Source organism: Caenorhabditis elegans, chromosome X, assembly GCF_000002985.6.
Source record: "Caenorhabditis elegans chromosome X".
NCBI classification, from domain to species: Eukaryota; Metazoa; Nematoda; class Chromadorea; order Rhabditida; family Rhabditidae; genus Caenorhabditis; species Caenorhabditis elegans.
Genome location: NC_003284.9, coordinates 17,124,121 through 17,139,613, shown reverse-complemented (window position 1 = coordinate 17,139,613; position 15,493 = coordinate 17,124,121). Strand labels below are relative to the sequence as shown.

Here is a 15,493-nt window from a genome sequence, read left to right as displayed (position 1 = left end):
ACCATTTGCGTGACATTAACGTCACATGATCATTGCTCACCTGTTTGGGAAACTACCGCATGCGGAGCAATCGATCCGCCTTTTTCCAATTTGGTACCTTTCCCAGAAAGTGTCCCGCCCATTTACAGAAGCGTTTTTTCTCTGGAATGTTCATTGTTCGTTGCTAATTTAATAAATGTCTTTCAATGCCTCACTATAGGCTCATCTTATCTTTTTTTTTCTTCTTATCACCCAGTTGGCAAACATTCAACTAATATAGTTCGTAACTCCAACACCACCACCCATTACGTTTCTCAATTTAACATTTTAGTATTTTCCATGCCCAAGTTTGAGCTGTCGGCACAGTCGTTATTGAGACAAAGGGAAAGTCCCATGAACTTTTAGAAAGACTCAATGCCGCAAAGAACTTTCACTTTTTTTTTGTCTGTCTTGTATATGTAAATGTTACAAGAACCACAAAAGAAACCATAACTGACCTCCTATTCTTCCCGTGTGCAAGAATTTGATGCGAACACTGCTGATTTTATGACGCGTTGACCTACATACTCTCTCTTTCCTTGCAATACAACGCTTACATTGCAACAGTTTTATCGGTTTTTGTTGTCACTTTTGTTTTGGTGTTTTGCTTGTTTTGCTTGTTTTTTTCTAGTTGTCTTAAACGTCAACGTCAAATGGAGTTAGTTTTCCTAATTTTTCAAAATATTTTTTTGTTCTAACTAAGAGGCTAGTTTTTTCTTGAAGTTTACTATTAGTCAATATATTAACATTGATCAATTTGGTTACAAATAATTTGAGAAATCAATTTTTAATAAGTAGTTGTGACATATGATAGTAGTTTGTTTTGAATTTCAAAAAAAAACCAAAAATGAGCAATTTACATTTTTTCAGAAAACTAAAAACTGTTTTCTTACGAAGTTAAAATTTCCTATGACAGTATGTATACTAAAGTAACGTGAAAGAGCCAAGTTTTAATAGTTCAAAATCAATTCGCTAAAAAAAATTACCTTTTGAGCTCAAAATAAAAAACAGAAGTCTCGAAAAAATAAAGTTGAAAAAAATACTAAAACAACATTTTCAAACGTCACTTAAAAATTAAACAGTAAAATTTCCCCAATCACAATTATCAATCAGATCAATAAAACAAGTTTCCATTATCTTCTCTCTATCTCTTTGTTTTCGACTTGTGACTGTCACTCTCTCAGCGTGGGCGTTGACTGATTCACCAACTGACCGTTACGCATGTGACAATGACAATTCCCCAAATTGCGAAATGACATTTGTCAGACCGTCACGTCATCACTTTCATCCGATTTGTCATGTTGTGTTCGGTCGAGACAACACCCCGAATTGATTGATAAAATAATTGTATTTATATAGGCAATCTTATCACATTTTATCCCATTGCTGACCTTAGATTTCTTGACGTTTCTTCTCCACTTTTTTTTTGACAATTTCTCTTACTCTCTTCGTAGTGACTTAGTGATTCTAAATTTCAATTTTCAGAGAATGCGCTCCCTAAAACGCGAAAACTCAGGTTCCGCCTTATCCGTCAGAAGCTCAGATTCCGAAGGTGATAGTTACCATAACATGGTTAGTTGTTCTTTTTTACAAGTGTACTTAAGTATATCTAAATTTTTTCAGGACATTAAAAAATTAACTAATAAAGTTAAAGAAATTGACATTTCCGCCTTCGACCGCACAAGACTTTTCAACCCAAGAAAGCAAAGATCTTGTCACAAAAGAGCTGAACCAGTGTCAGAAGAGCACCGGAAAAAGGAGAGCAGCAAAAACTCCAGGGAGTATACCAAGAGGAATCGTGATGAAATTGTCACGTGTCAAAAGCTGTTTTCTGAAATCACAGCCATTATGCGGAGGTTCAAACAATTGACCGAGGAGATGTCAGTGGAAACAGTGGAAGTTAAGATTAAATCCATGATCAAAGACTGTCAAGAGATGCTAACAAAGTACACGAATTTGGATTCAAACGACAGATTTAATATTGGAATTCCCGAGGCTGAAGATTTTTTGGCAATTTTCCGCGAGAAAGCGCATGCAACGATGCTTTTCGAGCATCGACCAGAGTCTCCGAATATGTACACCGAAAATCTATTTAAACTACGCGAGCAATATCACAAGCTCACAGACCACAAGGACAATTTGAATTCTTCAAAGGACAAAACCAATTACGCGTCGTCAAAAAGCAGATTAAATCAGAGAATTGTGAGGGAACAGTTGAAAAGTGACTGCTGGGTATGTTGGAAGAGCATTAACACAATGATGGTCCAAGGAGAGCAACTTCAGGAGTACAACAACGAGCTGAAGAAAGATGTAAGTCTAACTTGTTAGGTGTTCGTAAACCGAGGTTTTTCCTGTGCAAAGAACACTATTGTTTACGAGTTGTTATCTTTAGAATGAGTAGAACTTTCTAAAAAATTTGTACTTTCAGATATGGAACAACATCTTAGCTGTCTACCACCAGATTTTCACCATGTTCTGTAAATATCCAGAATATGCAGACAAGGAAAAAATGGAAAGAATTGTGGAATATTTTGCTCCAGTTTCGAGAACACCAGGGCACCTATCTGTTGTCTGGAATCCAATGCCAAATGTTGTCAAGTCTCCACGGTCAGAAGAAATTCCAGAAATCAAAGTCGAATATGAAGAAGTTCCATCGTCATCTACCTTCTTATCTAACAACGAAACAACAATCGCAAGTGACATGGATATGTCGATTGATCGACCGCAAAGTATGGACATGTCGCAAACGCTTTCTCCAGAGCAAACGCTTTCTCCTAGAGAGAAGCTTCAAGTGCAAGATAGAAAGATCTCAACGACTCAAGAAACTCCTCCGGCGCTGCCATCACCATCCGGAACACTCACACTCCCAACAGTTCCAGCTTCGACATTAAAACGTAAAGAATTTGGTGACTTGTTGGCCTGTCCAACCGGCAAACGTGTAACTATTGATGAACCCAATCGAGCAGAGCGCACTGAGACAATTATGCCATCTAGACAAATGATGTACCCAATGGTGAATTACCAAGCACTTCCAATGGTAAGTTTTTTTTGAGAAAATGTTCGTCCATTTCAAAAACTTCTATATTTCAGCCACCACAATCAATTCCATCAATGATTCCCCCATTCATCCCTACGATTCCTTCGACGAGCACAATGCCTCCAATGATGCCGTATCCAAATGTTCTACTCACTGCTGCTCCGGGAGACGTTGCCCCAATCGATTCACTCACCCCATCATTTTTGAGAGCATTAGAGCAGCAAAAACTAATGGCAGCATTTTTAAATCACGCTTTTCAAAAATGTCAGAAGTAATTAAATTATTAAATGAACATTCATTGTTCTAACGCAATCTTAATAAAAACCGTATGCTTTCACAATTAGTTCAGGGTACTGTAGGACTGTCAACTGATAATTTTATAATCAATTTGTTTCTAGGGACTTACTCATTTAAATAATCGATTCATATATTGACTATCAACATTACCGGGCTCAGAAAATTTGAATTTTCTATGTTTTCTTTGTTTTCTACTTTATTGATTCTGTTCTGTTTTCACTTAACTCACATTTGAATTTCACAAATAAAAAGTTCAACAACGGAGTGTTCTTAAGGACACAGTTTATAAAAACGCGTGATTCCCCTCAACACTTTTATCTATTTCTGATGCTACAGTCGTCTTTGGTTTTTGGAGAATTGCCAGCAAGTCTAGAACATGTGGAATGGGGGAATAACTGACTTTTTGAACATGGAGTAGTGCAAAAATTAGCAGTGAAAACTTGCTTACCGTATACTATTTTAAATGAAAACGCATTGAAGAAATTTAAAATATAAATTTTATACGGTCATCGTAATTACAGATTAATGAACGGTGTTTTCTCACTTTTCACAAAAACCTGTTAGTCTTCTATAGGGAGTGGAAGTTTTTTTATTTTCCTCTCAATAGGGAATACCGTATGCTGTGAAAAGAAATATAGAATGAGTGATCCATTTTCTGAACGCTTATCAATTGGAAATTCCGAATTTTAAATAAAATGTTGCTCAATTTACTTTCGAGACAATTATTCTTGAATTAAAACTATATTTTGCGGAATAAAGTTGGCTTTGAAGTTACCTATCTTTGTGAAATTTAATTTTAGATAGGTCAAACTGTTTAATCGGACGAAATAATCACCAATGTATTTTTTACATTTTCCAGTTAGTGACGGTTCAGTAAAGCTCATTTCCACGGGATCGGAAAGTTTCAGAAACAACGCCTTTTTGCAAACATTAGCTTTTAAACATAAGTGTCTCAAAACTAAATTGGGCAGGTTTTTTTTCACAAACGCATCTAGAAAAATATCATTTCATATCTCTGGACACTAAAATTTTTTATCAGACAAGAGAAGGATTTACGGAGAACACTTCACTGCAAAAAATGTGAACTTTTGTTTCATCTCGTTTAATTTTAATCTGAAAATTTCCTGTGTGTTTTGCCATGCGTGTGAGGTCTTTAAAAATACCTTAAAACTGTTTTTTTTATGATTCTAATGGCTTGTGCGGATCAGTAAAATCTGAAAGTATTTTGGAGTTATTTTGGGAAGAGGTTTAGCTCCTGTCCTGAGCAACAAAGGAGATCTTTGACCAAATTACTGCCGTCAACTTTTTTGCCTACCTCTTATTTTCAGTTGCCGTCCTTTCCGCCCTGTCCATAAGACAGTGCCCTCCGCACACCGCGGTAAAATAATTTAATATCGCGCGCTACGCCTCCCGTTTCCTCACACTCTCTCGCTTATCCCATTGCAATTCTAGAAGACTGTTGTTGTTGACAGCGGCGGTGTTTCGCGCATTCTATGGTCCATGCCATTTCACGCGTTTGACAGTGATTTTATTGTCTTTATAACTGCGTTCGGTGAGTGAGAATATGCTTCCGTTCTTGCAAATCATTTTGAAACTTTTTGTTGGGCTCTTGTTCTATAATATTTTGATATGATGCTATTCGAATGTTTTTTTTTGAAGTGCGATTGTTCTTGCCGCATAATTAATTCTTTGTTTTTTACTTCAAATTGTTGACCAACACAACAAACGAATTTCAGTTTTAATATTCAAACTTGGAAAGTGAATAGCAAATGGATCTCTTATCCGTGAGAAATTCTGAACCTGACAATGAAAGTTATCATTTATTGGTTAGTTTGTTTTCTTTAAGCTTCTGAATTGTCAAACTATCATTTTCAGAATATGAAAGGTTTGGCAGAAAAAGTTAAAAAGATCGACATATCTATCTTTGACCGCAGGAGCTTGTTAAAGCGTGTAAAACATAGATCTTGTCATAAAAGAGCCGAGCCAGAGTCCGAAGAAAACCGCAAAAAGAGGTACAGGAAGGACTGCAAAGAGTATAGAGAAAGGAATCGTGAATATGCCACTTTCCAAAAACTATTCTTCAAAATAACAGCGATTGAACGGAGATTCAAGCAATTTATCGAGGAGATGTCCGTGGAAACAGTGGAAGTGAATATTAGATCCATGATCAAAGAGTGTGAAGACATTTGTTCCAAGTACACAAATATCGATGCGCCTCACAAAATTCATTGTGAAATTCCACATGTTGATGATTTTTTGGCATGTTTCCAAGAAAAAGGCCAAGCCGCCATGCTCGTCGACCACCATACAGAGCCTTCCAATTTTTACGCCCAAAATCTGCTTAAACTACGCGAGCAATATCACAAGCTCACAAGCCAAAAGGACAATATGAATTCTTCAAAGGAAAAAACCCGTTATGCATCGTCAAAGCTCGAGTTGAATCGCAGAATTGTACGGGAGCAATTGAAAAGTGATTGCTGGGTATGTTGGCAGAGCATTAATACAATGATGGTCCAAGGAGAACAGCTTCAGGAGTACATCAACGAACGGAAGAAATATGTAAGTTAAAACATGAATTAGGACAACTATGTAGAGCATATGTTGCTAAGTTTTCGCAAAAATTGACCCCAACACTTTATAGCAAATTTTTGGTAAAAGATTAGGTTTTCTACCTTATTTTATTTTCAAAACAATGATAAACTTTTACATTCCTCAAATAAAACTGCAACAGAAGCGTGTTATTTTTTCAGATTTGGAACAAAATCGTAGCAATCCATCACCTGCTTTTCATCACCTTTTCTCAACACGCAGCAGATGCAGACAAGGAAAAAATGAAAAGAATTGTGGTATACTTCGCGCCCGACTCACAAATACCACGTCTACTTTCTGCTGCCTGGATTTCGTTGTTGAAAAGTGCCGATTTTCCTTGGACAGAAGATATTCCAGAAATCGAGTTAGATTGTGAAGACACTTCCTTGTCGTTTTCCTTCTTAACTAACAGAAAAACAACTATCGCAAGTGAGATGGATGCATCGATTGATCGACCGCAAAGTGTGGACATGTTAACAACTTGTTCGCCAGAGTTCAAAGAAAAACTTCAAGTAGAGGATGTGAAGGCTCTCACTACTCATGCAACACCTACCGCCTTGCCGTCTCCATATATCACACTGACACGTCAAACAGTTCCAGCTTCAACTCTAGATCAAAAAGGAACAAATGATACCTTCAACTCTTCAAACAGAAAGCGTGCGGGATTCTCTATTGATGAACTTCTGCGACCAGATTCCACAATAGTAAATTTTTTGAAAAAAAAAACTATCGATTTGGAAAACTCTTTTTTTAGCCCACACAATCAACTCCATCAACAATACCGGCTTTCATTTCTACAACTCCTTTGGCGAGCACAGTGCCTCCAACAATGTCGTTCCCAAGTATTCCACACATTGCTACTTTGGGAAACGTTGCTCCAATCAATTCACTTACTTCGTCATTGAGAGCAATAGATCACCAAAGAGAAATTCCTGCCTCAACTTTAAAACGGAGATCCGTTTCTGATAGGATGAACGGATTGCCATGCAAGCGTAGAAATCTTCCAAATAGTGTGCCAATGTCATCACATGTAAATGGCTCCACCATGGAAGCTAAACCATTATTGTTTCCTGGTTGGAATTTACACCCAGCTATGGCACCTTCATTTGTTAGTTTAACAAGCAAGTTTTCCATAACTGAAATAGTCTTTTCAGCCCACACAATCAACTCCATCAACAATTCCATCATTCATCCCTACAATTCCTTCAACTACCCTAGTGCCTCGAATAATGTCGTTCCCAAATATCCACGGCACTATTTCTCCTGGAAACAATGCCCCAATCAATTCACGCGTTTCATCTTTGAGAGCAATGGAGCAGCAAAGAACAGTTTCTGCCTCCACTTTGAAACAGGAAGCCGTTTTTGAAATGGTGAACGGATTGTCATATCAGCGTGGAAATCTTACGAGCAATGGACCAATTCCCACACAATTCCGTGGCTCTAACATGGAAGCTAAACAGTCACGGTTCCCTGTTTGGAATCAACATCCTGCGATGCCACTCTCCTTAGTGAGTTGAACAAACATGTTGACCCTAACTGAAATAATCTTTTCAGCCCACACAATCAACTCCACCAACGATCCCAGCATTCATCCCTACGATTCCTTCAACGAGCTCAATGCCTGGAATAATTTCGTTCCCAAATACTCGACACACTATTGCTCCGGGAGACGTTGCTCCAGCCAATTCACTCACTTTGTTTTTGAGAGCAATAGAGCAGCAAAGAACCGTTCCTGCCTCAACTTTAAAACGGGAAGCCTGTTTTGATAGGGTGGACGGTTTGTCATACAAGCGTGGAAATTTTACGATCAATGGACCACTGCCCACACAACTTCGTGGCTCTAACATGGAAGCTAAACAGTCACGGTTCCCTGTTTGGAATCAGCATCCAACTATGCCACTCTCCTTTGTGAGTTGAACAAATATGTTGTCCATAACTAATATCAATTTTTCAGACACCACAACCTGTTCCATCAATGATTCCACCAGTGATCACACCGAATCCTTCAATGATCTCGAGGAGCACAATGCCTCTAATTATGTCGTATCCAAACATTCTACCCACTGCTGCTCCAGGAGCCATTGCTCAAATCAATTCACCAACCCCATCAACTTTGGGGCATATCGAAAACCATCAACTCATGGCAGCGTTTTTGAATAATGTTTCTCAAGCGTGTCAGAAGTATTAGAAGTATTATCAGAATAATTTATTTCAAATGTGTATTGGATTTTTATTGTTGAAAAGTAGTTTTATCTCAATTTTTAAATAATTAGCTTTAGATTAATTAGTTCCCACTCGAATTTCACAAATAAACATGTTCTTGTCAGCTCCATGTTGTCTACTCGCAATCTACTCGCTTTTTTGGAATATGCAGATGAATTTAGCAAAAATTGTGTGGATATCAAGTCTTATCAGCTTCGAAGAAAATTGATAACTCCAGCTTTTTCTGCTCACTTTCATAATACATATGAAAGATATACATATGAAGATTTAAAGAATTTGCAACAAGTCTGGAGAAATAAAAGTTGGAGAAATAGTAAGGCTGTGAGAACTTGCTCGCTTTCATCTGTTTAAGTTTTGTGCTCAATTTCAAAACATTTAAAAACATGAAAATGATTTATATTGTACTTTTTCCAGTCTTGCATGAAGAACTTATTCCAGGTTCATTTGTGTTAGAAAGCAGTGTGAGAGCAATAAAAATTATATTTATGGAAAACAATACCGAATTAATTTTGAGAAATTCGAGGAAATTTGTATCTAAAAATTAGGATTTCATGCTTTACTAAAAGAGGAAATACAGTGCTACATCCTCATAAACCAACTCATTAAAAATGTCCATAATCCTAACCTTCTTTTATAAATTATTACTTGCTTAACAAAATCTACGAGAGTTTTTTCAATTTTCTGAATGATTTATTAATGAAATATTTTTGAATAATAGAAATAATACAAAATCGAGCGTTTTGCCAGTAAATGTTTAGTTTTTCATAATACAAAAACAGTTACTCAGACAAACCAAAGCATAGAAACATCCTGATCGCAACTGTTGTGGCCGTGAGAACAATAGAAGCTAGTCAAAACCACGATTTATTGATGAGGTTAAAAAGATGCACTTCCGCTGGACCACTTCTCAACACTCTCCTCATCAGTTTAGATTTAAGGAATCCGGAGAAACTCTCTCGGTTCGTCAACTCCGGTCCTCCTAGAACTTTGTTGACTCCGAACAATTCCTTTCAAATTGTCTACTCCGGTCTTTTCCGATCTTCACTGACACTACTACACTCCTTACTAATTTCCCTTAACTCGAATTAAACCAGAAAACTAAACTTCTAAATCTGTCAACTCCCAGTAACTTTTCCAAGGCGTAGAGATCAAAAATTGATGTTTACAGCTAATTTATGTTGCCAGCCTTGAGTTTCACTCACTTGACACGTTACCAGGACCTCCTCTTCGAATCTATGATCGCCACTGATATGTCCGTGAGAATGATATAAGGTAGTCGAAACCACAATGTTTTGATGAGGTTAAATCGGGAATCAATATATAATCAACAAATGAGTTCAGTTCTATTCACACGTGTTAATGCCCTATTGATAACCTTTGTTCACGCCCATAGTGTAAGGAGATGTCCCTCTCACATTCCCTTTCTATAAGAGCCACACTTTATCTTTCCAGGTTGGCGTGACACACTTCTGAATGAATGGGTCTTGTCTTCGGACATACACCTTTTGCCGCCGACAACGAAATCCGCAAGAAACGTCGCCCCACTGGACTTATAAATGTTTGACCTATGTGTTTGACCCGTGCGTCGGCGACTCCGCCTTCACACCGGAGCCGCAATATATAAAGCGAGGATTTCCCCATTCTAGGACATTCCTACTTTTCACTTGTTTCATCCTCAATCGTCACCTTTTGTTATTCTCTCCCCATTCATTGTGCCGTCACTGTGCGCGAAAAGGAAATCCAACCTTGCTCCCTTGTCTCGCACTCTCTCGCTCATCACTGTGCATTTCTGAAAGAATGTCGGCGCGGACAGTGATGGCGTTACGCGCAATCGATAGTTTTGGCCCTCTCATTTTCCTCATTTTGTTATTCTCATTTTTTCTATTCCGCTCCGTTCGGTGGGCAAGTTTTTATCTTTATTGGCATTATCTTTTTTTTGACAGGTCTTTTTTAAACTTTGCTGAACTCCTCTCTCTCTCTGTTGACCGCCCAGTATAGCGGGTTGGGGAGCCGCACTGGGGTCAAGCCGGAAGAAGTGTCTAAGAGAGAACTGGCGTTTGCAGAGTGCCGAGCGAAGAGGAGGATAAGCGGTGTGAACGAGTAACACAGGATATTACCATGAAACCCCATTTATTAGCTAAAGAATGATAGAAAAGGGAAGTGTTAAATATAAAAGAATTAAAAGAAGGAACGTGCCGCTGGTGCGGTGACGAGACGAGTGAAGGGAGTTGAGGCGAAAACTAATTTAGGCCAGCGAATTAGGACGAGCAAGGAGGGCGCGCGGTGAGACCCGCGGCGCACACTCGCTGCGAGACCATTGAGCTTGGCGGGAGATTCAAATGAGGGCGCGCATTAGATTAGAGAAAGGGGGAGATAGAGCGACTGGAAGGAGCGGTTTATAGGTTTTCTGGTACGGCGAACACGATGGGAGTATTCGCGAGTGTCTCAGAGTACCAGATAATTGGGAGATGGGACCATCTCACAACACTCCGGGGTTGAAAACATCGACGTGACGGCTGTCGTTGTGTGAAGGACAACGTGGACTTGGTCTAAGTCGGGGTTTTCGAAATTATCCTTTTGTCCTATCCTTTCGTGTAAATCTAAGCGGGCGTTTTGAATCGTAGAAGTGTTGGGGATTAAGGGGATATGGTAAAAAAAATTAAAAATGGTTCTTAGGACTATTGTTCTAGTTTGACATTGGAGGCATTCTGGGAACACGGCACTTAGCGAGCTTCTGGAGGAGCAAAGTAAGGTTTTTGCAGATGGAAAGTCGACGATGTAAGACGGTCTACCGCATCCATCAGGCTTTCTTGACCCATGCCAAAAGGCTGAGCTTTGAAATGCGAGAATTGGCGTTTTTTGACCTTTTGACAACATTTCCTAGCACCTTATTGACGCAATTTTCAGACACTAAGTGTCCTATGAATCCTAGAATTCTCTCTATGACATACTGAACGTTTGAGAGTAGTATTCCTCGATCAAGTAGTACCGATTCAGGGATTAGAGTTCTTTCAAAGTGGGCGGACTCTATGCCTACTTGGTCTGACTCGTGGAGGAGCACTCGCTCGGGGTTTCTGGCAATGGGTTGTATTCCAGCGGTTGATAAGATGAGCATTGGGTAAGAGGCTCTTTCTTTCTGATGTGCTTGGAATACAAAAAATATTTGAGTAACTACACCGTTGAAGCCAGATAAAGAGCAATTCGCGGAGGTTGAGGTTTTCATATTGAGCACAGTGGCTCGTAGATGTGTCAAAAGTAATAACCATGTCCCAAAAACTCTAAGAGGTAAAAAGAGACGTTTGTATTCTTTAGTACACCTGTATATGAAAGGAAACCGACTGCCTTGCGCGATCTTTTCAAACATCGCCGCCAGCTGGTGTGCTGGGTTTGATCTTGAAATGAGTGCTGCGAAATGTTCAATTTCTGACTTTGCTAGGACTTGTGCAGAATCGGAAAGTGTTGGAGGAAAAGTAAGAAGCGGGTTGATAGTGGGGATAGCGGATGTTGGAGAAAGAGTATTTGGGTTAAGAACAGAAACATTTGAGGTTGGCGGCAAAACAGCTGTTGGCAGGGGGCTCGGTACATGTGCTCCCCTTCCTGCCCAAAACCGCCTATTGCTGGTTTTTGTCTTCCCGGCTAGCTCGAAAAAACTGCTGGGGCGGCGCATAACTGAGCCACATTCAAAGCTTGTCTGAAGTCTTTGCTAGATAGTGTACACCTCATAGGGTGATGGTTTTCTTTGCAAACACGACAGTGCTCCGATGTGGGGCCTTCGTACAGTGGGAACGCCCTAGGGAGTAGACGGAGCACAGGCCCCGTCTTTCCTGGAGCGTAATACCCTGCCAAAGTTTCCCCTGTGATACTGTCATAATAACTATCCGGATGATCAGCTGGTCGGTACACCGGCTTCTCTGTCAGATCGCTAGATTTCCCGTTCCCCTGATTCTGGTTGGTGGCGTTGGCGTGATTGATTTGACCTGGCACTTTGAGTGACGCAATGGTTTTCTCAAGCGCCTTAGCCGCTACGTGGTCTCGAGAGATACAGTCACGTGCTTTGCCTAATAGGTGAGTTTTTAAGATCATAAATTTATTTGCGTGATTTAAATTTTCGTTTTCCATTACCGATTCTTTGAAGTCGGTAAGGAATGAATCAATATTTGAGTTACCATCATATTTGCCGAGGTACTTTAATAAGTTTTGAGTGTCGTGACTACCATTATTCTTCACCTCGATGTATCGGATTTCGGTACGTGGTTGAGGAGTAAGCGGTTGATGGTTATTGTCGTCGGAATCAAACTCATATTCGTACTCGGAGCCAGTGGTTTGCTGTTGCTGAGCCGTTTCGTGGGTTGGCTGTGGCATACTGGTCTCTTCGGCGACGGTAGTTTTTAAAATTTTGGGTTCCACAATTAACTTTTCCGTAGCTTCCATTCTGTCGGTGAGCACTTGTACTGAGCGGCCTTGTGAAGTCAACTCTGATTGCATCTGACTCTGACTTGTGGCAATAGCTTCGATAGCCGCCAGGAGTCTGTGCGTGAGTGTGTCTTCACCGCGAGGTGGTGCATTTTGGAGGAGCGGATGAAAAGCCGAGTAGTCATGAGCTCCTGCACTTGGATAACGCACCTGGCTATTTATAGCCTGATGTGTTTGCAAGGCAGGCGCATTCGGAACTCTTTGTGGTGTAATTCGCGTACCTGGGCCCGTAGTTGTAGGGGCTTGTTGGACGAGGAGTGGGGTCTCCGTCGGGCCCTGTTCGAGCTGCTCACGTTTCCCTTGGAGTACCCCTTGTGTAGTTGTCTGGATCCATTGTTCAAGCGGCTGCTGGAGTCGAGTAGTACCACCATTGGTATGAGCTGGAGCACCGAGTTGTTGACCATGTTGACCATGTAGATGGTAAGTGGCAGCGGATGACATCGGAGCAGTGGCAGATGATGTTGGAGCAGCAGGAGCCATTGGAGATCTCTGTGGGTTCGCGGGGTCGAGCAAGTTCGCGATTTGTAATTCATCGTGCAGGCTCAGTCCCTCGTTGTCCCAAACCATGCCTGGTGAAGATAGACGAGGGGTTCCTGTAGACGGCGTGCTACCGTGAAGAGTTCGAAGATCAGAGATGACATGATGATCGGACGGCCCATTGTTCTGAGCGTGGTCCTCGATCGTTGCCTCAATGTCTCTTCTTTCCTCGTCGTTGGCGTCGTCCTCGGTGGTGGCCCCTGTTTCTACGTCGGTGGTTGCTAGCAAAGATGGATCGAAGTGGGTGATGGGGATGTTTCGGCTTCTCATTTCAGTCTCAAGCTGTTGGATGTCGTGAGTCAAGTGATCTACGAATCTAGCGGTTGATGACTTTTCGAGGTAGTCGAGCACCTCCTGGTGATATTGATGGCGATTGTTATCGACCATCATTTCCGGGTCACGGAATTTGTCAGAGATAAGGTCACGCATACCTTCGAGCGCAACTAAGATCGTCTGGAGACGGATCAGTAGTGCGTCGAGGTACGTCGAGTCTTCGCTGCTGATGGGGTGATCCTGAGGCATGTTCAGGAGAATTTCCATTTTTGCCTCAGTCTCGGCCAAGATACGCTTGGCTGCGTCAACCTTGTGGTTGATACGCCTTTTGAGGGGGCCTACGATACGTGTCGCCAAGGATACATGTCCTCGTGTACGTTTTTTCGTGGGTTTTCCGCAATTGGCTGGTGTTGGTGGGATCGGCGTGCCGCCTTCTGAGGCGTGGCGACGTCGTCCCGGTGAGGGAGATCGGGAAGATCCGAGAGTCATGATAGTTAGGAAAGATGAGGGTGATTGTCCGAAGACAATAATTAAACCAGTAACCTAAAAGAAATTATAATTTAAAAGAGGTTAAGGTGATAAAGGAAGAAAATGATGAAGAAAGTAGAGAGGAAGGGTGTACAAGGCTACCAGTGCTACTTATTTAGTGAATCGCTCAGGGCGAGACGGCGGCCCATTCAAGGGTGGATCGCTCAAGGCGAAACGGCGGCCCATTCAAGGGTGGATCGCTCACGGCGAAACGGGAGGCCCATTTAAGGGTGAATCGCTCAAGGCGAAACGGGAGGCCCATTTAAGGGTGAATCGCTCAAGGCGAAACGGGAGGCCCATTTAAGGGTGCATCGCTCAAGGCGAAACGGGAGGCCCATTTAAGGGTGAATCGCTCAAGGCGAAACGGGAGTCCCACAGCTTGATCAAGGCTAGGTAATTGGGTTTTTTTTTGTGTGTTGGTTAACTAGTGGATTTGTGAGTTGTAGTGGAAGCTATGCGCATAAATTTTAAAGAGTCAAACCTTTTCTTTGGAGTTACCGCTGAAAAGTGTTTGTTCTAGAATTTGTTACGCTAACTAGTACTGCACTCTTGGACTTATCCACGGTCTAGTGTAATTTTACTGAAGTTTTTGAATATCCCGGAGTTTTGTCAGTTTGTCTTCCTATTCTGTCTTCTCAACTACTGTTCCTGATTACCACTGTCTTACTTTGACTTGACGTATGTCTGTGTCGAAGCGGATGGTGATATGAGGAAGAAATTCGAATTTAAAAGATGTTTGTTTATGTTCTGAACTAACGGTCATAGGATGTCGACGTCCTAAAGTCGTGATTTTTTTTTGAGTGATTTTTTAAATTTCTCTGTGCGCTAAGTGATGTGCGCTAAGTGACGTGGTATAATAAACATTCTTTGAGTTCGAATTGCAGCTTTTTCTAGATTAAGCTCAGTGGTATCATTGAATGAAAGTTAAGAAAAACGTAGACTAGCCCCAGAATTCCTAGTAACTTTGTATAAACTGAACTAAGTTTTTTATTAACCAGCAAAGGTTGCTGTCGCAACCCGTTTTTTTTTTAATTTTGTGATTCTTTGGAATGCTCTTTGTATTAATTGGATTCTGATCTCAATTATTCGTGGTGAGTAAACCATAAGATACTTGTAGTTGAAGCGGTTGGTAACCTCTTCGTGATAAAAAATTATTTTTAAAGGATTTATATAATTTAAAATTTTATGTGATTTCCCTTGTGATTACTTTTTAACGAATATAAGTGTCATGTGAGCACTTATTCCGATTAGGTGAGTTCTCTCCGGGGGTTTAGGTATAAAGAGTTTGAGTGATTTTTAAATTTTTAGATAATTTTCCTCCGGGTCCATTCCTTGTTGGATGTAAGTGTCATGTGAGCACTTATTCCAATTAAAGGTGATAGTCCTCCGAGGTTTAGGTTAAAAAAGTTCTTGTTTGAGTTAATTCGTAATGCCTTCTTTAAGTTTTCAGATGTTTCGAACGATCCTTCGGTCTTATTTGAGTCATTGTCGGGAAGAAACTTTTATATAAAAGCGGAT

At 40.6% G+C, this 15,493-nt stretch overlaps 2 protein-coding genes across 2 annotated transcripts; both read left to right on the top strand.

Annotated features, from left to right (window-relative positions):
• The first annotated feature begins 1,503 nt into the window (after positions 1-1,503).
• cnp-3 (Calcineurin-interacting protein 3) lies at positions 1,504-3,614 on the top strand. Its single transcript, NM_078375.9, has 4 exons — positions 1,504-1,590; positions 1,642-2,328; positions 2,447-3,055; positions 3,109-3,614. Exons 1-4 carry the CDS (start codon positions 1,507-1,509, stop codon positions 3,328-3,330), a joined length of 1,602 nt encoding a protein of 533 aa, NP_510776.1. The 5' UTR covers positions 1,504-1,506; the 3' UTR covers positions 3,331-3,614.
• A 1,468-nt stretch (positions 3,615-5,082) lies between these two features.
• Positions 5,083-8,266, top strand: K09E3.7 (BZIP domain-containing protein). The gene is made up of 7 exons (NM_078374.5): positions 5,083-5,178; positions 5,228-5,911; positions 6,103-6,645; positions 6,696-7,049; positions 7,096-7,449; positions 7,496-7,849; positions 7,896-8,266. The coding sequence occupies exons 1-7, from the start codon at positions 5,122-5,124 to the stop codon at positions 8,127-8,129; spliced, it is 2,580 nt and encodes an 859-aa protein (NP_510775.1). The 5' UTR covers positions 5,083-5,121; the 3' UTR covers positions 8,130-8,266.
• Positions 8,267-15,493: the final 7,227 nt, after the last annotated feature.